Source organism: Sceloporus undulatus, chromosome 2 (genome assembly GCF_019175285.1).
Source record: "Sceloporus undulatus isolate JIND9_A2432 ecotype Alabama chromosome 2, SceUnd_v1.1, whole genome shotgun sequence".
NCBI classification, from domain to species: domain Eukaryota; kingdom Metazoa; phylum Chordata; class Lepidosauria; order Squamata; family Phrynosomatidae; genus Sceloporus; species Sceloporus undulatus.
In genome coordinates, this window is record NC_056523.1 from 126,650,883 (window position 1) to 126,678,356 (window position 27,474).

Consider the following 27,474-nt stretch of genomic DNA (forward strand, 5'->3'; position numbering starts at 1 on the left):
ATTAACTACTATAGTGGCCTGCATAGTTCTTTAGCACTAAAAGTAGCATTTGCATTTTCAATAGACTTCTTGCCTTGTGTATGGATGGGTGTCATAGAATCATAGAATCATAGAATCATAGAGTTGGGAGACCATCGGTGGCCTCCCAGTCCAACCCCGCCACGCAGGAAAATCCAATCAAAGCATCCTGACGATGGCCATCCAGCCTCTGTTTAAAAGACCTCCAAGGAGGGACTCTATCACCCTCCGAGGGAGTGATCCATTGTCGAACCCCTAACTGTCAGGAAGTTCCTCCTACTGTTAGGTGGGATTCTAACCTGATGCCACTTGAGTAGAGTTGTTGAGTTAAAGAAAACTAAAACTAAAGCGGCTCTGGAAGTTGGTATATAAAGCTAGTCTGCTAGCTCCTCCCCCTTGTGACTCACAGATGTGACTCACAGAAGCTCCACCCCTTCAGCAATGAGCACACGGTCTCAAGCACACGGTCTCAAAATGGCTGCCAAGCAGCTCCTCTCCTTCTCCTCTCTCTGGCCGGACTCTACTCATGTAGGTAGATGGTTCTGATGGCCTGCTATTCTTCACCAAATAGCTGCTGGACTGGCCTCAGTGTCTAGGGCCTGGGCTCAGAAAAAAAAAAATCAACATTGGAAATGTGGCAGGTTAAGAGGGCTGGCCCAGGGAAGGAGAAAAGAAGCTGGAAGATGGAAGAGACTGGCTAAGAGAAGAGAAGCAGGATGAAGGAAAAGAGGCTCCTCAGAACAACTTGTCTCAACTGGCCTATGTGGGAGAAGACAGGTATCCTGTGGGTTATAAAATTACTATATATACTTGGCTATAAGTCGACCTCATGTATGTCATGTATGATTTTTTATACTTATAGATGTGTGTGTATATATGGTAGGCTCAGCAAGGGCTGAGACAAAATGAACAACTGTAGGCCTTCTGCCCCTTTCCTGAAAGCTCTGTTTTTGGAGCTTCTGCCTCTCAGATGTGGTCAGGGAAGAAGGCAAAGTAGCCAGGATAGGCTCATGTTTATGAAATGCCCTGCTAAGCCAAATTACTTGGTTGAAATGTGTTATAAATATACCTGTGCATACAAGGAGCCTGATCTGCTTATAGCTGCAGCAGGTCTGATCTGGAGGATAAACTGGAAATCTAGGTTCAGGGTTGTGATAAGACCTACTAGGAGGCATGACAATTATTCATTCATTCTATTATTTAAAACATTTATACCCCACTCCTTAGCCGGAAGATCCCATTGACATTTAAATGGAACATCATACCCCCTGAGGGTTCTGAGGCTCAAATTGATGTTTAGAGGTCAACCCCTCCCCCCGCCACTGCCGCCAAGATATTTCATTGAAGGCCAGGTGTGCGGGCTGTATGGATCTCATGAGCCACTTGTTCACCCATGCCCCAGAGTAGTGCTACCCAAAGTGATGAGTCAACAGTGTGATGCAGCAGCTAACAAGGCCAATGTGATTTTAGGCTGCATCAGTAGAAGTACAGTTGAGCCTCGCCTTACCTGGGGGATCCATTTGAATGGGGCTTGTGCGCGCAGTGGTGTGGCGGTGCTGTGGCGCACATGCACCATAGGCATGTGCCCCATTCATTTGAATGGGAATCATTGTCCCCTGTGCCCCATGCGCTCCCCGCGGCTTGAATGCGTATGCTCAAGTCCACATATAGCGCGCCCACGTATAACGCGGGCACACTTTATTGTGTCTAGATCAAGGAAAGTACAGTCCATCCTTGCCTTACGCAGGGGATCCGTTCCAGATCCCGCCGCGTAAGGCGAATTTCGCCTATGCTCGAGCCCCATTGGAAACAATGGGGCTCGTGCGCGGCGGCACAGGAGCACGCGGGGCGCAACGGGCGCGTGTGCCCATTCAGTTGAATGGGACCTTCCGCCCTGTGCGCGCCCCGCGGCTTGAGCACGTATGCTCAAGACCGCGTATGGCACGCCCGCGTATGGCGCGGGTGCACTGTAATAGTCCCATTCTATTCTGCTCTGCTCAGGCCCCACCTGGAATAGAACCACAATTGATATGATAGCCCTGTTTAAATACTTGAAGGGATGTCATATTGAGGAGGGAGCTAGCTTGTTTTCTGCTGCTTCAGAGACTAGGACCCGGAGCAATGGATGCAAGCTACAGGAAAAGAGATTCCACCTCAACATTAGAAGTAGCTTCCTGACAGTAAGGGCTGTTCGACAGTGGAACAAACTCCCTGGGAGTATAGTGGAATCTCCTTCCTTGGAGGTGTTTAAGCAGAGGTTGAATGGCCATCTATTGGGGATGCTTTGATTTAGATTTCCTGCATGGCAGGGGGTTTGACTGGATGGCCCTTGCAATCTCTTCCAACTCTATGATTCTATGATTCATGCTGCAAGGGCATATATGTGTTGTGGCTATATAGGTGCGACTGATTGCATGGTTCTTCACCAGGAACAGGAAAAGAACCACGTGGCAGACCTCACTCACAAGGTCCTGTTGCATGTGTGCTCTTGCACTGTGGGATTACATCACGCTGAAATGATGTGTGTATGGATAAGCATGTATGTGAAGAGCACTACAGTGATCAGAGTACAAGGATTAGTAATAGTTTCCAGTCTTTCTTTCAGTGTCCCTGTAAAGTGTGTGAAAAAGTGAGGCTTTTTCTTGTGCAGGTGCTGATGCTAATGAAATGAAAGGTCACCCAACAGGTTTCTCATTTTGTAATGGGAACAGGGGTTACCTCATTCATCAAACTGTTGTGGGCTGAGTGAAGTGTTGTGACATCATGGAATCCCGAGCAAACTAACCTCAAGGAATCAAGCAGCTCAGGTTGTTGGAATAAAATGAGCTGTTAGTTGCTGTGCGTTGCACCTCCACTATCCATACCCTCATTTGGTGTTGATTGGTCTCAGAATATGTGTGTTCACCTCATTCCCAGTGACTAAGAAAGCCCATTAGAACTAATTTGTTTACTTCTCATCCTGACATTTACCATGAAACTTAGGCCTGTTACAGACTGCCAAAATAAAGCTGCTTTGGGTCTCTTTGGAGGTATGCTGTTTAAATGATGCATGCGTCCGAAGAATCTGGAAGCTGCCCCAAAGCTGCACTCCAGTGCTTAGGAATGGAGTGTGACTTTGGCGCGACCTCCGGACTCTTAGGATGCATGCATCATTTAAACAGCATACCTCCAAAGAGACCCGAAGCAGCTTTATTTTGGCAGTCTGTAACAGGCCTCAGTAATAAGAGCATTGGCACTCATTTTGGATCAAGTTGGGGCTCAGTGAAGAATCGGAGTTACATAGGACAGAGTGGTAGTTCATGGCTCACCCCATGGCAAATGGTAATTGCCTTCAAACAAGAACCAAGGTTGCAAATTATCTAAGTTGTACTGTATTGGTTGCTGTTCAGAGGTAGCTTTTCTGTTCTAACATGGTTCATCTTTAATGCTCTGCAACTGTGCTGCCATCTTAGACTGTATCTAGAACTTTTTTTTTTGCCTGAGGGTCTAGGCTAGTTATGCTAAAAGAACTATGTACATGGCTTAAAAATGGCATTGCCTAATCCTATTGAACAGCTGGTTAAGCACTGTTATGTGTTCCCCTCCAGCCAGGATACACAATATGATTCTAGCTGATTGGCTGTGCCTTCCTCTGGCAGAATAGCAATGGGACAATTCTTGCATGCTTCCTAGTCTCCTGAAGGGAATGGGGACAAGCGCACCAGTGTGCATGAAGGGAATGGTGATAGACACATGAAGCACCAGTACTGTGCCATGAAACATGGAGACTGCAAGATTAGTCCCTATTGTGTTCAGGATTATTGTCTTTTCCTCTATTGTAGACAAGAGGTATTGTTGGGGTGGAGTGTAGACCTGGGGAGGTGTGGAGCTTTGGTCAGTAGAGCAAAAAGACAAAGATCAACATTCTTATTTGCCTTCCTTCACTGAAGTACTCTTCTTTTACACTAGGAGTCACCAAAGATACAGCCCTCCATGTAATTTTCCATTAGTCATGTAAACTAAAAGGTATTCCATTTAATTTTGGAGTCAGCTTATTTCTTGCTGAGTGAAATTTTCTAAGAGCAATGAAAGATGGATGTTCTGTGTCCCTTCTAAATTCATTGTCCCTTATCTGGGGACAGCATCCTATTTGGAAGGAAAAGCAACAGTGGACATGTATTATGTCCATAACTTGCTTGAGCTAGATGCAGTTAACATAATTTGCACTGAACTTGTATGACCCTGTTGGACACTAGAATGTATCTGAGATACATGTTGATATAGCAAGGACACATGTCTGTAGTGTCTTAAAAACAGACTTAATACTAATAATAAATTTTATTTATGTTTCCTCGCCTCTCCTAGTGGATCGAAGCGGGGTTACAGACAATGGCATCTTGGAATTAGAAATTTCATTATGGCATAAGTGTTCATGGAGTTAGTCCAGTTTATCAGGTGTAACTTATTAGATTCATGTTTGGGAAAAATTCAGATTGGTAGATTTGGGGGAAACAGTATCAGATGTGTAGATGCCAGCCTGAGAGTTACTGTAATCTAAAGGACCTGAAGCAAAGCAAGCTCTCTCGCTCTCTTTCTTTCTTCTCTCTCTTATGTTTATCAGACAAGGGGAATTGGAAGCAATGGCAATCTGAACGCAATCGTGGGGTTTAACGTTATTTCGTGATAACCCACTACACGCAAATTCGGGCAAAGGGAAGTCAGCCCAAACGCAATCATGTGGTTTCACGTTATTGCATGATAGACTGTCGCACGCAAATTCGGGCAATGGCATGCTATTTTCAGCCAATGGGAAGCCAGTTTGAATGCAATGCGCATTCATGTAGTTGTGCTAAACTAGCAATTTTAAGTGAATACGTTCTGGACCCACTTTCTTTTCATTAGAATTTAAGAGAAATTCCTCTCGTTTGATAAACTCCTCTGTGGTTTTTTTTTAAAAAAAATTAGGTTTAAGTTTGTGTTGCCTTTATGTGTTGCTCCATTAGGTCATGTCTGCATTTTATCATTCTTTCTATCAAGCAATCTAGTTTGAAAGCTTCCAGAATTTTTTTAAAATATTTTAATTTATCTAATGTTTTTCAAAACAGATTGTGTACACAATGATATGGCCTTTAAAAAGAAACTTTTGTAGCAGAATTTAGATGTTGTCAGTCATTTGTCTTTGTTTTTGTAAACTTCTTTGATATTTTAGGAAATTATCGTTACGATAAATATCAGCATTGTTTTTTTTTTTTTTAATGTTTGCATTTTTGGTCTAAAAGTTTCCATTCTCTACTCTTGGATTTCTGATATTAAACCTTGGATAGTGTATCAAGTACTTTTTACCTTCATGTGACATAAAACTATCAAGTACTTAGCACCCTTCCTATGAAGAGGCTAATAAACCTCGATTCATAAACTGTGCCTAAGATTCATACAAGCTTGATAAGAAAGCCATTCCACTGCCTTTTCCCATTGACATGACAGCAGCAAACCTGCTGGATTGGAGGTCTGATGGTAAAGGAAGTGGAGTCCACTTCTGCTTCTTTGCTAGACTCTTTTTAGTTATTATCTTAAGAAACTATGCTTCTTTGCTAGACTTTTTTTTAGCTATTAGCTTATGAAACTTAGGCGGGTTATAGACCGCCGCTTTGAGGCGGTCTCCCGCCGGCGCCATTTGCTCCGTGAGGGAGCCACAGCAGCCACACCGCGCGGCTCCTGCGCGAAGCAAAAAAAAAAAAAAAAAAAAGCTCAATTTTGGAGCTTCTTTTTGCGGTGCCTGTATGACGTCGTGAGGCGCCTGGGGCGGACTTGCGACGTCATAGACGCCGCGCGACGTCCGATACGTAAAGATGGCAGCGCCCGTATGAACAGATTTTATATTTATAGGGGGAATGCCTTTAAAGTATTCCCGTGTAGAGGCTTATGACTAGCAGCCATAATTGTTTGTCGTTAGCAGAACACTCTTTGTGTTCTGTTTAGAAATAAACTGCTTTGAGATCTGTCAGATTTACTCCCAGGAAAATGGGTATAGGCTTGCAAACCTAACTGAAAATATAGATAGATACATCCTGGACATTTTTATGCTCTCTTTTCCTTTCCGCTGTTGCTGCTTTCTGATTCACAGTGTCTTGATCAAGCCTCACAAAAACAAAAATGAAATGCCCATGGCTATGTTGAAGCATGTTTTATAGTTAACTGGCCAAACTAAACAGTTTGTCTTCATCAGATGAAAATTAAATAACTGTTTGATGTGTACGGTATAAATATTCAGGTTTGAAAAATGTGTGGGTTGGGTTCTTACATTAATATATATACCTAGCTCATGTTTTCTTCCTTTCCCTCCTTTCTTTGTATTTATGGTTATATTTTAAATGCACAGTTTTAAATACACACACACATACGGCATATGTTAGAGGAATTGATTCACTTTAGCACATAGTTGTCCAACTAACATACTTATCCACATTATTTAATATGGAATAATAATATTATTTGCATGTTAAAATAGATATAAATATTAAAATGAATTGTGTTAATCACTGGCTTTCATCCAGGTTCATGTGCTGTTTCTCTGTCAACTAAGTAACTGTGTTGCTTGGCTGAGTTTCTTAGCCATGTGAGCCCAGAACAGTAACAACTCTGTCTAGACACATGCGGCTTTAGTCAGAGAATCAGAAACTGAAAGCTCAGAATTCAAAAGAAACCAAAGTTTTTAATATATTGGATAGTGCTATTTTTATAAAGGAAAAAACTGAAATAAATGTGTGGTAGGTACAGTAGTTCAGTGAATGTGAGTTCAACAGAGCTGTTGATTAGTTTTACAAAACAGGTTTAGCATGTGTATAATGAGATTAGATTATATGTAGTTTGAATGAGAGGGAAATTTAGTATTTTACTGATGGTTTTTTAAAAAAATAAATTAATCTGATTTTTAAAACCAATTTTCTATTTTTTAAAAAATTGATTGTTATCAATGGAAAGGGGTAAACCCTATAAAGCCCTATATGACTCAAGTCCAGGCTATGAGCTGGCCTGGGTCCTGAGATCCTCTGGAGGGGCCCTTCTGTCCATCCCACCACCATCCAGTGTTGCCAATTTGCAGGGAATTCCCTGGAATCTAGGGAATTTGATTAATTTCTTTCAGGGGATTTTGACTGAATAATAATAATAATAATAATTGAGGAATTCTGGGGATTTTGGATTTTGGTAAAACATTCTGGGGAATATCTTTGATGCTTGTTGGCAAGACTGTGCACCATCACAAGCACGGTTGATGGGGATGCAAGAGAGGGCATTCTCAGTGGCTGCCACTGGACTGTGGAACTCCCTTCCTAGGGAGACCAAAATGGCCTCCTCCGTGTCCTTCTGCCAGCAGGTTAAAGCTTTCTTAGGCCGGCAGGCTGGCTGGCTTTTAAAATAAGAATGTTTTTAAAGGACTGGCTTGGGGTATTGTATCATTGTAAGGGTTTTAAACATTTTTATCTGTTTTACTGTATTTTTATTATTTTAATAAGTAATATATTTTAATATCGTAATAATTTAATTCTGTTTTAATGTATCACATTTCTATGCTTTTAACTGTATTGTTCTTTTAATGTTGTGAGCCGCTCTGGGTCCCAGTTCTAGAAAAAGAGCAGGATATAAATATATGGTATCACATTCCTGCCCCAACCACAGCATAGGAAAGTTAAAGCCTTTTCTGATAGGAGATTTTCCAGGATTCACATTAGATACTGAGGGCAGAGGACTGATTGTTCCCCACTTCCCTCCTCATGCTGCTCCTGCCTGGTACGGGACAAGAGGCAGTTTTTTCTAATGGGGTTTTATTGTGTGTAGTTTTAGAAGGGATCAAGGAGGTGTCTTCCTGTTTTCTCTTCCTAATTCTAGTACTGCATAGGGCCCCAGTCCACAGACCTTTGCACACAGCAGGAGCCTACGTGCACATGATGATATTCAGGGATTTCTGCACACTGCTGTGCCACGTGATTAGTATTGGATTTGTGGTGCAAGCCAAATAAAGCAAAAAAGTTGGCAGAAACAGAGTGTTTGTGCAAGAATTTCATAGGGCTATAGGGGCAGCTGTGACAATTCATGGTGGCTCTGTCAGGCATTAATCAGAATTCAGTGGCAATAGGGACAAGTTCTAATGGCCTAAGAAGCTAGTAAATCTGTAGAGATATAGCTGAACACAGTCTGTAGTGATGCACTTAGAAAATAATTGAACATGAGGTGCTCTTAACAGTTAATCAAGCTCCTCCTCATGGTTAATGTAAAGAATGTTTTAGTGCATTGCTTCACAGGTCACAAGGTTTAAGTGATATGTTGATCTTGTTGGGCTGTATAATGACTGGGTTTGTCTAGGAAAGTGTGCAGCTAAGAAGTTACAGATTAACTAGTCTTTAAACTTGTGTACTCCTGTAAACAAGACTGTTTTCTTGTTGCACTGGCTTCTGCAGCAGCTTGCATCATTCCTATGTTCCCCCTCCCAATGTCAAGAGCAAAAGTTCGTAAGTGGAATCATTCCATTAATTGAGTTATGTTTTCAAAAGCAGAACTGATTTTGTTACTCTTCAGAGAACGTATGGTAAACATCATGTTGAAATGAAGTATTGGGACTACTGTAGTTGGAAAGGTGTATGAAACAGACTTGTGGATAGTTATATTTCAGAAAGGAGATTATAGAGATAAACACAAACATAGCTGTGTACAGATTACTAGGCACTTTGGAATGTAAACCACAACTTTTCATTCTTCAGCTACAATCCTGTGTAACTTTATATTGGAGTAAGTCTTATTGAATACAGTGGGTCTTATTTCTGAGCAGATTTTGATTGTACTATTAGTGATATTGGTCAGTAATGAATAAATTAATGTTATTAAATCACAGGGTTATCCAGTCATTCCCACATAGGCATTGTTGTGATTTCTGTTGTGATGTCACGTTGGCAAATTATTTTTAGCTTATTTTCCATGGTCTGTGACTCTCATAAATGGGCTATTTGCCCCTGTGCAGTGCTTCATTTGGAATTATAGAGTTGTACAGAGAAAACTTTGGCCTTGGCCCTGCCCACCTCACAGCAGCCTTAACGCTAGGTGCCTGCTCAGTGACCTCAGTTCCTTTCTTTGTGCTGCTGCAGCAACTTCCTAGGAATACTCTAGAGCAAACTTTTTCAGACCACCATCCCCTTTTCTCTTGGGCAAGAACCATAGCACCCCCCAATGCTAATTTGTTGATATTAGGTCTACTATTCCATTGCAGATTCAAAGCAACCAGTCTTGGACACTGCTCCCTTTGCACCCAGTCACCTTGGTAGCAGCAACCAAGCAGCTGGCTGAGCAAATGCCTCTCACCCATGCCAACCTAGCAGTGTATGTTTGTGCAGGCGAGAGACTTCTCACTCACTGCTCAACTGGCTGCTTGGTCACTTCTCCCTTTGACACAGTTACCCTCTGAGCAGCAACCGAGTAGCTGGCTGAGCAGTGAACAATAAGCCTCTTGCCCATTTTGGCCTTGTAGTAAAGGCCAGTGCAATCAAGAAGCTTCTTGGTCACTAGTCAGCTGCTGCTCCCAAGATAGTCAGGTAGAGAAGGGCGCAGCCGGTGTGTGTATGGTGGGTTTGCAGAGGCCACATCCTCTGGACTGGAAGTTGCCGTGGACAAGGAAATGGAGATATTTTAACTACAGGAGCTGCTCCAAGGCAAAGAACTCTTTCCAGTAATCAACCTTGGATATTCCTCCACGTCCTTCCCCAAAGACATGCCTTCCCCACACAGCTTCGAGTGTTCACTTTTCCCACACACAAACATTGCTTCTTCTTCTACCTCTTCTCTCAGCCTGTCCAATGAAAGAAAGCAGGAGCAGGCTGGATTGCACAAATCATAAGCAGGGACTCAAACTTTTTTTTAATATATTTTTTATTAATTTTTTATAAATAAAATACATCTTATTGTGCTCTTACATTCCAATAATATTTGAATTATCCATTATTATCCTTCCATAACTTCTCATCAAAATTGTGAAATAAATAGTTCTTTATCAATTGTCACTTTAGACATCTTCTTTATAATCCTCATTGTTCTTTATATGTATTATTCTTAAATCCATCACTACCTTCTTTACCAAGTTCAATTCATCTTTTCTTATTTCTTATTACATTTTGTTTTGCTTTTTTTTTTAACTTACGTACTATTACCAAGTGAAATGGTCTCTTTCTCCATTTAATCTGTTAACTTTATAGATTATTCATATATAATAATAGAGTAATCCCCCTCTTCTTGTTTCATATACCTTATCCATGGTTCCCATTGTTTCTTAGATTTATCTATTGACCCCTTATTTATCCAGCAGGTTAATTTGTCCATATCCATATACTCATATACCTTAATTACCCATGATTTTATATCTGGTATCTTTTCCAATTTCCACATAGAAGCTAACAGAGTCCTTGCAGCTAAGATCATATAAAATATTATTTTTCCGTGTTTTCTTTCTAATTCACTATCCTCCACCATATTTAGTAAGTACATCTTAGGATCTTTCCCGAATTTTACTTTCAAAATATTTTGTATTTGTTGGTGAACTTCAGACCAAAATTTACTGACCATTTTACACCTCCACCAGCAATGTATCAATGTCCCAGTCTCTTCCTTGCACTTCCAACATTTGTTACTACAGTCTTTAGAAACTTTAGCTAATAATTCCGGAGTTAAATACCATCTAAATTGCATTTTGATCAAATTTTCTTGAAGGGCATAGCTTTTAGTAAACTTCATTCGTCTTGTCCAATTTTTTCCCCATTGTACTAATTGAATATTTTGTCCCAATTCCTGAGCCCATTTTATCATACAGTCTTATATTTTCCTGTTCAAGTTCTTGTCTCAGCAGTAGTTGATATATTTTGGAAGTTTCTTTAGTCCCTTCTTGCGATATTATCTTTTCAAATTCGGCTTCTCCCTTAGCTATTCCATATAATTTTTGATCTTGATTGTATTGCTCTTTTATCCTTCTGTATAAAAACCAATTACAAATGAAACCCTCATCTTGTAATTCTTCCTCGGTTTTTAATCTTCTTTTGTTATTTTCATATCTTGTCAGATCTTCATATGTTGGCCATTTTTCACATAACATTTTTTCTCTTGCATAAAAAGCCTCATTAATAGACACCCATAATGGGATTTTTGGGAACCATCTCCACTTTATTTTCTGCCATACATAGTAGATCGTTCTTCTTATAAAGTGGTTACTAAATTCTTTATTCACTTTGTCTTTCCCATAAAATAGGTAACTATGCAAACCATATACCAGACCAGCTCCTTCTAAATTTAGTATTTTATTCTTTTTTAATCTGATCCAGTCCAGAGTCCAGGTTAGGGTAGCTGCAAAGTAATATAACTTTAAGTCCGGAAGTGCTAAGCCTCCTCTTTCTTTTGCATCTTGAAGTAGTTTAAATCTAATCCTAGGCTTTTTGGAGTTCCATATAAATTTTGATAATTCTTTATTCCATTTTTTGAAGGGATTTTCATTATAAAATCGGTACATTTTGAAATAAGAACACCATTCTTGGTAATATCATCATCTTGATAGCAGATATTCGACCCAACCAGGAAAGTTGCAACTTTTCCCATCTTGTTATATCTTTTCTGATTTCGGACCAAATCTTTTCATAATTGTTCTTAAATATGTCTGAGTTTTTTGTTGTAAGCCAAATTCCAAGGTACTTCACTTTTTTTTCTATTTGAAAGTTAGATTTTTCTTTAATTCTCTCTTGTTCCTCTTTGAATATATTCATCGCTAACATTTTGGTTTTATCTTTATTAACCTGAAAGCCTGAATATTCTCCATAGTCCTTTAAGATTGTTAGCAAATAATCTATGTCTTCCATAGGATTACTTAAAGAAATAACCAAATCATCTGCGAAGGCCATTGTTTTATATTCCCATCCCTTGATCTTCACTCCTTCAATTTGTTTCTTTTCTCTTAGTTGCTTTAGTAAGGTCTCTATTACCACTAAAAATAGTAAAGGGGATAGGGGACACCCCTGCCGCACGCCTTTTTGTATATCAAAGGTTCCTGTTTTTTCCCCATTTACAATTAGTTTAGCCTCTTGCTTTTTATATATGTTTTGAATCCAAATCAGAAAATTTTCTCCCACATTCATTTCTTTCAGTGTCGCAATCATATATTTCCAATTTACTTTGTCGAAAGCCTTTTCCGCGTCCAAGAAAATCAGTAATAATTTTTTATCATAATTTTTTTCATGGTATTCAATCAAATTTAGTATATTTCTTATATTATTTCTCATCAAGCGATTAGGTAAGAAACCGTTTTGATCCTCATGTATCCACTCTTTTAAAATGTTTTTTAATCTTTCTGCCAAAATTTGAGCAAAGATTTTGTAATCGGTGTTTAAAAGTGATATCGGCCTATAATTAGATGGATTCTTCGGATCTCTATCTTCTTTATGGATTAGAGTAATGTTTGCTTGTCGCCATGTTTCCGGGATATTTCCCCTTACCACTTCGTTCATCGTCCTATACATTGGATCCAACAACTGTTTCAAAAACTTCTTATAGTATTCCATGATGAAGCCATCTGGGCCTGGTGCTTTGCCTAATTTGCTTTTCTTAATTGCCGCAATTATTTCCTCTTTTGATATCTCCTTATTGAGTTTTTGTTGTTGTTCATTACTAATTTTTGGAACATGTATCTTCTGAATATAATTTTCCACTTCTTCTTTTATCTTTACTTTTTGATACAGTTTAGTGTAATATTCCTTAAATATGTTTTGTATTCTCTTTGGATTTTTAATTATTTTCCCTTCTATTTGCAATTCCCCAATTTGTCTTTTTGCTCTTTCTTTTCTCAATTGGTAGGCCAAGAGTTTCCCTGGTTTATTTGCAGATTCGAAGTATTTTTGTTTAACAAAAGTAATTTTCTTTTGGATTTCTTCTTGCGTAATTGACTCTATTTGTTTCTGTAAAATTTTTATTTCTTGTTTTGCTTTCTTATCATTCGAATTAATTTTAAGTTGATTTTCTCTTTCTTTAATTTCTTCCAGTAATTTCTTCAAATTCCTTTCTTTTTTTCTTTTCAATTCAGCTCCTTTTTTCATAAATAATCCTCTAATAACAGCTTTAGAGGCATCCCATACAATTTGTATTGGGACTTCCTTGTTCATATTTTCTACAAAATACATTTCAATATTTTCTCCCACTTCCTTTATGACATCATCGTTATTTAGTAGAGTCTCACTCAATCTCCAGGAAAATTCCCTTCTACCCATTTTAATTTCCAGCTTCACTGGATTATGATCTGACCACACTTTAGGCATTATGTCCATTTTTTCAATTTTCATCCCTAAGTATGAGGATAGGAAGAACGTATCTAGGCGTGACCACGACTTGTGTCTATTTGAATAGAAAGTATAGTCTCGTGCATTTCCATATTTCACTCTCCATGCATCTTGAACTTTCATTAAGTCAACTAAATTAAAGAATTCCTTTGGAAGTTTACCCTGTGATTCTTTTATTTTCTTCTCTGATTTCCTATCTAGTCTCGGATCTACTACACCATTCAGATCCCCCATTAAAATTAAGTCATCAAAGTTCAACTCTTTTAAGTCATTCAGCAATTTATTATAGAATCTTCCTTTATTCTCCAATACTCCATAAATTCCAACACATATCAGTGTTCTACCTTGGGACTTCAACTCAATTATCAAATAGTTACCTGCGTTGTCTATTATAATTTCCTTTGGTTCTAATTTAGGGTCTACATACATCACCACTCCCTTCTTCTTTTGATTTGAAGCTGCAACAAATTCTAGGCCTAATTTTGGATTTCGTAGATGTTTAATGTCCTTCTTTCTTATCCTCGTCTCTTGCAAACAAATTACCTCTAGCTTTTGTTTCTGTAATAAATGAAAAAAATTTTTCCTCTTATGCGGTGTGTTCAATCCTTGTACGTTCCATGTCAAAAGCTTTAATTTCTCCATTTTCTTGATATTACAAAAATATTAATATACTTTATTGTACTTCTTCATCTTCTTCCTCGTCCACACTTCCCATCTCTTCTTCATCTTCCTTCCTTATTCCTTCAATTTCTATTTCCTCTTCCAATCCCCCAGTAGCTCCTTCTCCATAAATCCCCGTCTCCTCAACCCGCGTTGATTTTTTCTCTTTCATCTGTTCTAGATTTTTTCCATCCTGCGAGTCACCATTGTTCTTTTTGATTGTCTCTCTTTTTCTTCTTCTTGTTTTTCTTCTTTCGACGTGTCCGGTTGTCCTTTAAAATGTTTCATAAATTTTCTTGCTTCTTCTACAGTCCTGATTGTAATTCTTTTTTTTTCTAACCCAGAAGGTTAAGCCCTCTGGTACTTCCCATCTGTATCTTATAGCTTCTTGCCTTAGTTTTATTGTTATAAATTGGTACTCTTTTCTCTTCCTTAATTGTTTCATAGGAATATCTTTAAATATTTTCAAGATTTGTCCTTCATACTCCAGGGGTTTTTCATTGTGTTTTTTTAAAACCTCATCCCTCACAAATTTCCTCACAAAATAAACGATCACGTCCCTCGGTAATTGTCTTTGTGATGCGATGTAGGAGTTCACGCGAAACAGCCGATCGATTTCATACCCAAACTTAACCGGGTCTCTTCCCAAAAATTCTGCCAAACAGTTTGATATCTTATCCATGAGATCCTCATCTCTCTCTTCTGGTAGTCCTCTTATCTTAATACATTTATCTCTAAATTTCTGTTCCCATATGGATTTTTCTTCCAGCTCTTCTTCAAATCTTTTCTTCATCTTCTCCATTTCAGATTCTATATTGTCACTCCTCTTTTCTATTTTCTGTATTTTCTGTTTCGTTGCTGTCATTTCCGTAGTCAATTTTGTAATATTTTGGTTTATCTCTTTCATATCTGATCTTATTTCTTGACGAATTCCCTTTTCATTGTCTTTAATCTCAGCTTTTAGCTCCACCTTTGTCTCCATTAAATCTGTCCTCAATTTTCTTATTTCTTCCAGTAATGTTGTAATCATGTCTGGTTTTTCTGCTGAATGTTTTCTCTGTGGTAATTGCCCTATAGGGGGTACGTTCTTACCTGAGACTGACATTTTAACAACTTAAACTTTTATGCAAAATATCAAGTGACCTTATCAAAAAATCTTAATCCACAATTCTATTATCAAAACTTCTATCAATTCAAAAAGATATAACAGTAATAAGGACAATATAACACTACTAATTACTCCTTAAGCATCTAAGAAAAGGAAATTTAAAGCATCAAAAAGATCTCTCCCCCCCCTTTTTTTTTTCCCTTTTCCCCTCTCCTTTCCAGTTCAAAAGCACATTTCTATATATATTTTTCCTAGATTAGTTCCTTAATGCATTTCTCATTTGTCTCCTTGGAGGTCTAAAAAGTGTCATTCACCTTTCTTGCATTTTTTCTTATATCCCTTTCTTAATGAGGGGACGCTAAAATCAATAACACAAAAGGGCAAACAAAAGCAAGTGGGGAGAGGGAGGCGAAGCCATAAAAAACTACACTTCCCATAACCCTCTTGTCCTTTTTCTGGGCTCTTTGTTTTCAAAAGACCTTCATTTATGCTTACTTACTACAATTCCCAGAGTGCTTTTTGTCCCTTTAGTCCTTATAGCCTCTACGTCCTTTTACTTCCGTGCTGATTCTCAAAGGCGGGTAGAGACTAAACTACAATTCCCATGTCTCCGTGTTCTCTTCAGTCACCGTCACTTCCTGTTTGCGTCTTAAAGGGAACTCCTTCTCTCTGTGCAATGCAGCAGCCTCCGTTGGGAGAAGAAGAAGCTCCAAATCTTCCAGACCACTCCGTCGCCCCTGAGCACTCCTGGTCACTCCTCCTCCCGTCCTCGTCGCCCCCTCCTCCTGTCCTCGTCGCCCCCTCCTCCAAGCAGGGACTCAAACTTTAAGGCTCTTCTTACCCACTGCTACGTGCTCTAACTCTTTGCTTCAGTCAGTCTGTCCCAAAATAGTGCCACTGCAAGACACAGAAATGATTTTCTGGGCCTAAGCCTCGCAAGAGTTTCCTGCCACTTCTATTGAAAGATGTGGCTAAGAGGCTTCATGGTAGTTTATGGGACCCTGAAAAGAAGTTTCATGCAACCTGCCATGGCTCTAAAGGCTGTTGCTTCCCCTGGTCTTTCTTTGCACACCAGTACTTTAACTGAAGGCCCACTCCTTTTTTCCTCACTGCCCCCTCTGCTGCCTTCTTTCCCCTTCACTACCCCCCCGGACTTTTCCACCAGCCCAAGGGGGCGTACCACCCACTTTGGGGATCACTGCTCTAGAGCTTTCACTTTTGTTTTCTGCGTGTACTGACTTTGGCCTGCTTACCAACTACTCTTCTACAAATATCCATTTTTCCCTACTAAACTTATGGTTTAACTGTTAAAGAATATCCAGACCTGAAAATGTACTTAGTGAGTATGGTTACAAGTGAGAATGAGACACAAAATTTTATGTGACAGCAGCTAGAGTACTTTCTTTGTTGTGTGTATTCAAGTCATTTCCGACTTACGATGACGGTAAGGGTAAGTCAAACATATTGTGGGGTTTTCTTGGCAAGATTTGTTCTGAGGAGGTTTGCCATTGCCTTCCTCTGAGGCAGAGAGAGTGTGCCCTGCCCAAAGTCACCCAGTGGGTTTCCATGGCCGAGCTGGGAATCGAACAACCAAGCTCCAACCAAATCCTCATGAGCCTGGCCAAAATTTCCTTCAGCTTGGCTGATAGTTCATCAGAAACTGGAGGGTTTCCCATCCCTGGTATAGAGCATACTCAAAAGATGTGCAACACCATTCACAAATTTGGTTTCCCTTCCCAAGGACAATAGTGCCTCTGCTCTTGCTAGGCTTGGTCTCATTTTTACTCAATGCAAAAACAGTCCTTAAGCCCTCAACTGCATAGACCCAAATACCCCCTGCCTGTTCCATCCCATAAAGCTGTCCCTGCTGGCAAGCCCCAGTTCCAACAAGAGAAGAGGAGACCTTTAGACCAGGGTAGATGGTGTCTTTGACTCACTGCCTTCTCCCCTTCTCTTCTTTGGCAACCCAAGGTCCCCTTCTTTGGCAGTCAGTTTGCTGCCTTCTTTCAGCAAAGACTTGGTGGTCCATAACATCAGGTGCCTGAGTACTCAACATTATTTACCATGGATATGCCATAGAGATCCTCCCCCATGGGGACCTTTCATTATACTGTCCTATCATTTATCCTCCTTCAGTAAACCACCAATTCTTCAAAAAAGTGGCTAAAACCCTTCCCTGCAGCCAACATTCTCTGAAGCTTTCTATGCCATTAGATGGAGGCCTCCAAACCATACTTGACTTTTGAGAAGTGAATATCTGCATTCTTCCAGTTCTGAATGATTACTCTGTCCACTATCCTCACTCTCTTGCAACATCAGGACTGGTTCGTGACTTTCAACCTCAAGGATGTGTACAGTGGGTCCTTGCCTTACGTGGGGGATCCGTTCCGCCCCCCCCCCCGGTGTAAGGCGAATTCCGCCTATGCGGGAGCATGCGGGGTGCCACGGGCCCGCGCCCCATTCATTTGAATGGGATGCACCGCCCCGCGCGCTCCCCATGGCTTGAGCGCGTATGCTCAAGTCCGCATAAAGTGCGCCCGCATATAACACGAGCGCACTGTATTTCCATACTACAATCCTTCAATCCCACCGCCACTTCCTTTCCTTTGCAGTTGGAAGTCAGACTTACTGTTTCAGGGTCCTCATATTTGGTCTCGCCACAAACCCTCGGGTTTTCACAAAATGCATGGCAGTCATGGTGTCCTACCTGTGACAACAAGGGGTTATTGCTTACCCCTATATTGATGACTGGCTCCTCCACTTTCTGGGTCTTATAAGTGACCCATAAGAGGTCTCTCCTCCCATCCCGCTCTGTCCACTCCATTGGTGCCATATTCAACTCTTGAACTTCGATCGCCTTCCTTCCAGAGGATTGATTACTGTGCTCTTCTCAGATTCCTTTGATTCCACTTCATTTGCTGAGTGTCAACACAGGACATACAAGCTTCCGTTGGGTTCATGGCTTCAATCATGTCCATTAGCCCTCTGGCCTGCTTCTCAAAGTGCCCATTACAAACCTGGTTTCTCTCCAACTTTGACACTAGGAATGACCCTCCCCATCTTTGCCTCACACTACTGACATTCATCTGTGGAATTCTGGGCTTGTAGTTTTGTGAGATATTTAGCTGCATCTGTTAAGCTCAGGTGCCACAACAAACTACAAATTTCAGGATTCCATACAATAGAGCCATGACATTTAAAGCGGTATCAAACTGCATTAATTCTGCAGTGTGGCAGCAGTCGTAGTGCTAATGCAAAGGATTATTCATGGTCTTTCCTATAAGGGAATGTATGGTTTGGGGAGAACAGAGTGAGAGCTAAATAATATTCCTGGCTATGGAATTTACAAACACAACTTCAAGTTAATTTTTCTGTTATGGATAAAGTCATTGCTTCTAATAGTGATTATATTTTCGTGTGCTCATGTGAATGTAGCAAAAATAAAATAAAAATAAAGCATCTCCAGGACATGAGAGAGGTACATGAGGCTGAAATCAGTGGGACAAGTTGATCATGAGCTAAGTAAATATTTCCATAATTGACAATTAATTGGGGGGGGGACATATCTATTTTGCTGGAAAATTGGTGCCATTATGTACTGTGATAATAACAACGAGGTGGGGAAAGTATGGCCCCACCAGGAAACCTTTTTTTTTTCCGCCCCAAAATTTCCCCCAATGCTCTCTTGAAGGTGTGAGTGGCAATTAATCCATGTTTTGGGGGGCTTGCCTCTTCCAATCTGTCTGTCTGTCTGTCTGTCTCTTTCTCATTCTCTTTCTCTATGCTGGCTTTGTCCTGGCATGGGACTCAGGATGACTCACATCAAATTAAAAACAAAATACTGTAATTTCTGGCGTATAAGACTACTTTTTAACCCAGGAAAATCTTCTTAAAAGTTGGAGGTCGTCTTATATGCCGGGTGTCATCTTATAGGGCAGGTGCTGAAACTTCTGAGCCGGACTGGAGAATCTGCAGTCGCCGCATATGTAACTGAAGGGCAGAGCAAGCTGCAGGCATCCGGGAAGCCCGGGGTATGGAAAAAAGAGCCGTGTTTGCAATACCACTCTGATAGTCTTGGAGACAGGGAGGGCTGGGCAGGCAGGGAGAGCTGACCAATCCAAGCAGGCATTGTATACAATACGTTTTCCTGCTAAATATCTGCATGTCATAAGCCTTTGAATTAAAATTACCATATTGAAATCAAATCTGATGCTTTTTTAATTTTTATTTGGTGTGCATTGGAAGAGGGGTATTCTTATATGGCGAGTATATCCCAAACTATATTTTAACTGGAAAAGCTGGGGGTCGTCTTATACGCCCAGTCATATACGCCGGAAAATACGGGTATACTAGAAACCCTATGTGATACGAAATAGACCTTTTTCTACCAGGAAGCAACCTGCAAGTTGGTTTCCAGTTAACCTCCTCTTGGTATAAGGACTTTCATAGCCCCAAAATGATCCAAAGATGGCCAAAAACATGGAGAAATTGCCCCAATATCCCCACAGTGGCCATTCAGAGATTAAAAAAAAAAAAGGGGGGGGGAATTGGGATATATGGGGTGGGAGTGTGGGAGTTGTCCACTCCTGCAGTATTAAATAGTGCAGGAAACTGTAATCACAAGCTTTTTGATTTCAGACCAATACTGTGATCATTTTTATTCCTCAAGCGTTGTATGCAGAAAGCATCAGGTCCATTACTAACTAGTATCTGCCACTGTTGTGCTTTCTAGCTTTCCTTCATAAACATGTGCTGTTTACATGCCACTGTTTTAAAAATGCTCACAATTTCTTTTTTGTGAACTCAGTTGTTTGATCTGTGCCGTATGGATTTAGCTGTGCTTCCCTGTCAACATAGAAATTTGCTTGCTTCTTTTTCTAAAAACATTTGGCTGGCTGTCCTCTCTCTATTAATGTGACCTAGTTGTTGAAAGAGAAGATGTTTTTAAAGAACTTTATTTCAGTGATTGGCACTGTATGGCATAAACACTGCTACACCAAAGAAGCTTTTCTTATCTGTCTAACCTGCCCAAAACAGAAGAAAAGTTGCTCAGATGTCTCCATTTTTTGTTATTGTAGAGCCAGTCAGTTGGAAACATAGAGCCTTACAGCTTTTGGAGAAGGACCTTCCCCCACCTGCCCTGTTTAAACTATGGCCTAATTTAACAGCAGGAAATAATCGTAATGTGAAAAGGGGAAAACAGGCTTCATTTGGAAGAAACAGTTGTATCACATGGAAGTGATGCAAGTTGTTTAAGATGCTCAAACAGTCATTTGTCAATCTGATGCAAGGTAGACTTTTAGTCTTCTTCCAGACAAATTAAAATCATTCATGATTTTAGGGTTGAGGGTGAAATTTAAAGACCACACAACCTGTCTGTGTTTATTGTTTGTGTTGAAAGATGCCAACTTCTTAAAAGTGCAGTGTTTCAATAAGCAGAGTTTCTTTTGTGCTCTCAGACGATGGAGCCTCAAATTCCAGAAGCATTACATGGGTAGTTTTAATGAATTAGTGTCTGGTTTTCTTGGAGCTGATGTGACAAGCAGCTTTATAAGCTGCTTCCCATGGATCCATGCTTTCCAGCTCCTTTGTGTCTTCTATTTGGAGAAAAACGAACAGTTTGGTTTCTACAGTAACTGCTGCCTGCAGGCAGATTTCTTTCAGTGTTTCTTTTAGTTTGCAAGTATGTTGTGTGTTTGGTTTCTTTAGGGCTCCTTTCTATGTTAGATGTGGAAGTTTATATTTTATATGGTTGAATGCTGCAGAAGATGGTGGACTTTGCACTTGTGAGTGAAGTATGTTTTCCAGAAGGAGCGGAAACTGGTATTAGTTGGCTGTAACCTGAGAGTATTTCTATTCCTTGATAGAGAAACTGATATAAACCAAAATTTGTGATTAGAATACTTGCAAAATGTACATATTGTACCAATTGTTTATGAGAGAACCATGTGTTTTTTCCAGAGAGGCTGGTAACTACCTTGTTTTCAGTGTACAGAACTACTTTGCTGACCTGGATCTAACCACAGATCTGTCTAGTCTGGTCCTGTGTTTTTAGCAATGACTATTCCGATGCCCTTGGGAAACTCATAGTGCAAAAGGAGCTTTCCTCTGCTGTTATCTAAAAATTCCATCTAGCTGTCATGGAGAATAACTGTTGATTTACCTACATAATGTGAATTAGTCTGATATATTTTTCAACCCATTTAAGATAGTGGCAAAAACCACATCTTACGGCAATGAATTCTACAAGTGTGTTATGCATTATGTAACAAATCATGACATCAACCTAGAAAGCACTCAAACCTCACTGGATCCTGGGTTCTAGTACAAGCAAATAGGTGTTTTCTATATATAGTTGTGTTGTAAATCACTTATGATCTCTACCTTAGCTAAAAAGCCTAGGTGCTTTAGTTTTTCGTCATAGGTATGGGGAGGGTGTTCCCAGTCCCCTGGATTGTGTTGAGTTTTTCCCCCTGTAGCTTTTTAAATCTTTATAATGTATACTAGAGAAGCCTTTTGGAGTGACTCAGATTACACACACACACACACACACACACACACACACACACACACACACAGACGGCATAGATTCTCAAAAGATAAAATTTCAGAATGTATCTGACATAAAGAAGACAGTCTTTCTGTGCATATGTTCTGTTTTTCTTGAATGTTCATGTCTTGAATTCATCTGTTGAATCCTTATTACCATAGAGACAACCCCTGCATATCAGAGATAGAGTAGCTGAATTTGAATGAATTACTTGCATTGCGTTCATATCTTGGAACTTTCTCCAAAAATGGGGAAATACTTTAAAATTGAAAGTTGATTTTTTTGAGATTGTTATTGGGATTGTCAGATTATTTAGATTTATATGTTTTTAAGTGGGTCTCACACAGCCCTTTCTGATTCCATGCTGCTGTTGTGATTGTTTGCCAAACTCTAGTCTTTACTTCTGTGTTCAGGACTGTTTGTTATAACTGTTATTTTTACTACAAATTGCAATATACTTACTCTAGTGACAAATAATCTGTAATCTTAAATTTTAATTTTACCTCTGGCTTTGTTAAAGTACCATTGATTCAGTTGTGCAAATATTTAAACCCTCCTTGTTAATGAATGTATTTTGCTTTTACTTTGCAGATGTACATTCAGGTTTCCCAGCACAAACATCAAGATAACATTTACAGCTTTATCCAATGAAAAGAGAGAAAAAACAGGAGTCCCCGCAGTCCCCAGTGAAACCTGTACAACCCCAGATATCTCCCCTAACAATAAACATTCCAGACAACATGGCTCATCTGATCAGCCCTCTACCTTCTCCCACGGGAACCATCAGGTATTTAGCTTTTGTGATACTGTATAAACAATTAATATAGGACTTCAGAATTTAATAGTGAATCATACATTGATTGAAATTTTCACTTGAAGGTTACTTTAGCTTTCCTTGAATTTGGTAACTACCTAATCATGCTAGTCTGATTTTAAGTTAACACCAGTAATTGTTCAAGGCTAAACTAATGGTTGTAATGACAGGCCTCTCCCTTTCAGTGTAGATTCACTGAATCCATAGTGTGGGTTCAAGATGGGTGATGAAGGGCAGCTTAAGAGCAGGACAAGTGGGCAGGTTGCTTTCCATGATACTTCTTTAGTTTCCTTAATTTGTTCCTTGTCTTGCATCTGGTGGTAGAGCATAGCTGGCAATAAAGTCACACTTGGGACAGCAGGATAAGTTGTCAGTGAGGGAAATTGATTGATTGATTGATTGATTGATTTCTATCCTGTCATTTTCCTAAGGCTGGGATGGGACATTTCTTCCCACATAATTAAAAAGATTCAGATGCAGTCAACAAATTATAAACATTAAAATACAAATTAAGTTACTTATTTGCTATTTAAAAAACAACTGAAACCGTTTTAAAGACAGTGGCAGGAATCCTCTGTGGAGGTTAGATCTTTGTAACCCCCATGGGTTAGAATTGTGCAATTTCATAAAGTCCATCTCCAGTAAAGGACTGCTGTTATGATATTACACAGCAGAGTCAACAAAGTGATGGATGCACAGTGGGATCCAATGTGTATTGGAACCAGTTCACAGTGGGATCCAATGCACAATAGGACTTAATACACATCAGGAAATTGGCTAGGGAGTGCAGGTGTGCATTGAACTACTGGTGTGCATTATCACACCTCACCAATATCCCATTGCACATCTTTGCAATTAATTAATTAATTAATTAATAGGGTTTCTTATCACCTCTGTTACGTAGTTAGGTATATGTAAAGTTACTAATACAGACCATGATATAGGATTCCAGCCAATAATGTAATAGAGTAGACCCTTGGTATCCGCTGGGGTTTGGTTCCAGGACTCCCGGTGGTTATCAAAATCCATGGATGATCAAGTCCCATTCAATACAATGGTATAATAGAATGGTGTCTCTTGGTAAACCTTGGTAAAATCAAGGTTTGCTTTTTGGAATTTACATTTTTTGGAATATTTTCAATCAATTGAATCTGTGGATAAAAAATCTGTGGATATGAAGGGCCGTCTGGAATAGCTGTGCTGTTTGTTGTTTACCTTCAAGTCATTTCTGACCTACGCAACCCTAAGGTGATCCTCTCACAGCATTTTCTTGGCAAGAATTGTTCTGAGAAACGTTACCTTTGCTTTTCTCTGAGGCTGAGATAGTGTGACTTGCCTGAGTTTCAAACAGGGATTCAAGGCATTTTCTCCAGAGCTACAACCCAACACTCAAACCACTACACCACACTGGTTTTCTAATAAATAGGCAGTAAAATAATCATTTCCATTTTAAAACCTCTCTAAGAGGCAGCCATTACCTGAAGATCCACATGAATAAAGTGTCTTTGCCAGTGAAAGCACAGAGGGGGCTAGCTCAAATGTCAGTTTCATAATCAAGGAGCCACCAAAAATAAGACCATCCATGGATGATCATCTTTTCTGAAAATGCCAGCCACAGATGCTGGCGAAACGTCAGAAAGAAACTCTGCTATAACATACCCACATAGCCTGAAAAACCCACAAAAAACTAAAAACAAGACCCTCTCTTCTGTCTGCAACAGATGTAGCAGATTTCAAAGTCCAAGCAACTTACATGAGAGAATATGATCTTTCACCTAGCTTTGACCCAAGTCAACCATAACCAGCAAATTGTGTCCAGAAATGGATTAGTAGTCATATATTTCACTGGGGTCCTTCTAGAAAGTCCCTCACACTTTTTGAATGCATTCTTAGAGATTAAAGGTTTCCCCTTATCCACTTAAATTTACATCTTTTTATTAAGAAAGAGAAAAACATATGCATACATTTTTTAAAAAAACTATATAGTATAAACTTCTTGGTGCTTCTTGGCATCAAAATATTTTCCATGAAGCTTCTAAAAATATTCTTTCCTGTGTGAACAAAACATAAACAACATATCTCAAGAGAAGTAATTGTGACCATATACATCTTTCTCATGGGGCAAGTGGCTGTACATGTTATTCTGTATTCACATATGAATAAAATGAGAGAGAAATTAGGGATCCAATTCTTTTATTTATTAACTTGTAACTTTATTACAAATTTAACCTTTGCGTGAATTTTTGGGTACAATGCTGTTGTATCTTGCATAATTTTTTGTTGTTGTTCAACACTATTGAGTATAATCTAAATGGAAAATTCTTCCAAGTAGAAAACCACTTACCTTGCAAAATAAATTGATACATACATCTTTGCCTATTTTTTTTCAAACAAATAATTCTCATTTGACAATAATAATTGATGTCTTATTAAGCCATGGAAAAATATTTTCAAATTCAAAATAAAATGTGCTGTCAGATCTCAGTTCAGTATATATACTAATAAAAGATAAGGCTGCATATTGTTGCTGGAAAAAAGTGGAAAAAATGGCTAAACTAGCAAAACAGTTTGTGGTAGGATTTTTTCTCAGGCTTCTTGAGGAATAATACTTATTGACAGACTTGATTGTTAATAGTAAACACAACATGGGTGGGAGATCTATTGTTTAGCTGTTTCCATTGCAAATGGGAGCATTGGGACACCATACAACAGCACATTGGCTTGTCTGCAGTAATCTGTAGTTCTTGTCACTTTATGCTTTGAATGAGGCTCTTTATTCTACCACCTTTAATGAGGCAGGATTTTACTGCTCCTTGTATAGTTTTATGTTTTGAGTAGAACAACATATATGTTGAATAGCTATGTATGTCATCTGCTGTTTTAAGCTTGCCTGGAGAGAGTATTGTGTATGTCTTCTGTTCTGTCAGACATTTAACTTTAAAGAGCTTCTTCAGAAAAAAAAATGTTCATGTAAGTGTGATTCCTTCAGAGAAACATCAAATTCATAAAATAGTTTCTAATCTCCTCTTTGAGGTCCCAGTGTTCATTTTTCCCTTTTCAGCTACTAAAAGCAAGTGATGCTGAATTTTTGTTGTTTCAATAAAGGGTTACGGTAAAATTATGGCAGACTCTTTAATTGCCTGGTTACTATGTCTGCCAGAATTGTTGGATGTACAGTATTGTCGTGAATTACTCTATGATGATATAGCTGACCTCTCTCTATTCCACAGTGCTGCAAATTCCTGCCCATCTAGTCCTCGTGGGGCCGGTTCTTCAGGGTACAAAATGAGTCGTGTAATATCATCTGACCTACATCTAATGGCTGAAAATTCTCAGTCAGAAAATGACAAAGAAGCATCTGGTGGAGATAGCCCAAAGGTAACTTTGGTTAGAATTCATACAGTAAAAACGATATTTGAGTCAACCTTTTGTACTAATGGAGATGCATGGTTGGAAAAAGTGAAAGTAGCAATAATACCTAAATAGAGTTTAGTAATTCAGACTGGAAAACAACCTGCACTCAATGGCATCCATATATATTTGTACATCATACTTGTTTTATTTGCTGATGTTTGGAGACTGTGGCATGCAAAGAAAAATAACTTCTAACACATAACACACTTTTCATATCATATTAATTAAAATTGTGAACAGAATGATAAGGCTTTTCCCTTATCACTTAGTATTCTTGTCTGTTATATGCTGAAAATGAGAAGTAGAAAATTTACCCTAATTATTAATTAAGAAGTTGTACTAATATTGAAGAATAAATTGTAATGTCAGATTATGTTGTCAGAGGCATCAAAAAGTATAATACAAGTTACATTTTCCATATTAAACAAGAAAATCACACCACAGTAGTCACTTTGCTAACCACTACCCATGGCAGTCACACCTGCAGTCCTCACACTCTTTTTCACATATTTCTGCTATCAGTACCCCTACTGGTTCCACTGCTTTCTATGTGAGGCTGTTCTTTTCACTCTTAGGGTGAAATGTTGCTATAATGCTGGTACAGTGACCCAGCTGTACACATGGTTATCAGGAATAATAAGTATAATTTTGTTAAATACAGTTTAAGATAGTAAATAGATATTGTTTCACTTTTTCCTCTCCAACAAATACACTTTCATAGTTTCATTTATTGTGGTACACTTCTAACAAACTATATATTAACTTCTAACAAATTATGTATTAACATATAATACATGATTTTCCTCACCCCCAAACTTAAACACTCCCCGTCACTGCCTTCATTCAAACCCTTATCTTGTCTGTCACTCTCCTCCTCCTCCTCCTCCTCCTCCTCTTCATGTCTTTCCAAACAGAACCTCCCTCTCTGTCTGTCCCTATAAGTCACTACACCTAGTTTCATCTAACATTCTGCAGTGCTCCTCAGATCATCATACACTTTCCTAGTATACTTACCACATTGGACTGCAGGAACAAACTGTTTTTATGTGTAACATCATAAAGACTGTTCATGTAAATTATTAGATCTGTCACTGTTTATTGATTATCTTTACTTTACCTCTTGTATTACAATAAAATAATAGATACAGTGCTGTTAGTGATACTAAAGGGATAAACTGCTTTTATAATGGACATATTTTATCTTTTTTCCCCCAGGATGACTCCAAGCCACCTTATTCCTATGCACAACTAATAGTACAAGCAATTACCATGGCACCTGATAAGCAACTTACACTAAATGGAATTTATACGCACATAACTAAAAACTATCCTTACTACAGAACAGCAGACAAGGGCTGGCAGGTAAATTTAACCAGTGTGGTTCCATAAATAAATAAATAAATAAATAAAAATGTTTGGACAAGTGTCTAATGATCTGCCCAGTTTCTTTAGTTTTGTAAAATACACTTAAGAGCTTTCAAAAACAAAATGACTAGCTGTTTCAGAAATGGCGCACTGTGGTTTCTCTTTCAGTCTACAGAAATGACCATACATTTTCTTATCAAAACACCCTACACTT

At 39.1% G+C, this 27,474-nt stretch overlaps 1 protein-coding gene across 1 annotated transcript in view; it reads left to right on the top strand.

Moving 5' to 3' along the window:
* Positions 1-27,474, top strand: part of FOXK2 (forkhead box K2) — a 66,405-nt gene that overhangs the window by 23,793 nt on the left and 15,138 nt on the right. Inside the window, 4 exon segments of the mRNA XM_042448005.1 lie at positions 22,259-22,328; positions 22,330-22,454; positions 25,712-25,859; positions 27,111-27,257. Of these exon segments, the coding sequence (XP_042303939.1) occupies positions 22,259-22,328; positions 22,330-22,454; positions 25,712-25,859; positions 27,111-27,257 (490 nt within the window).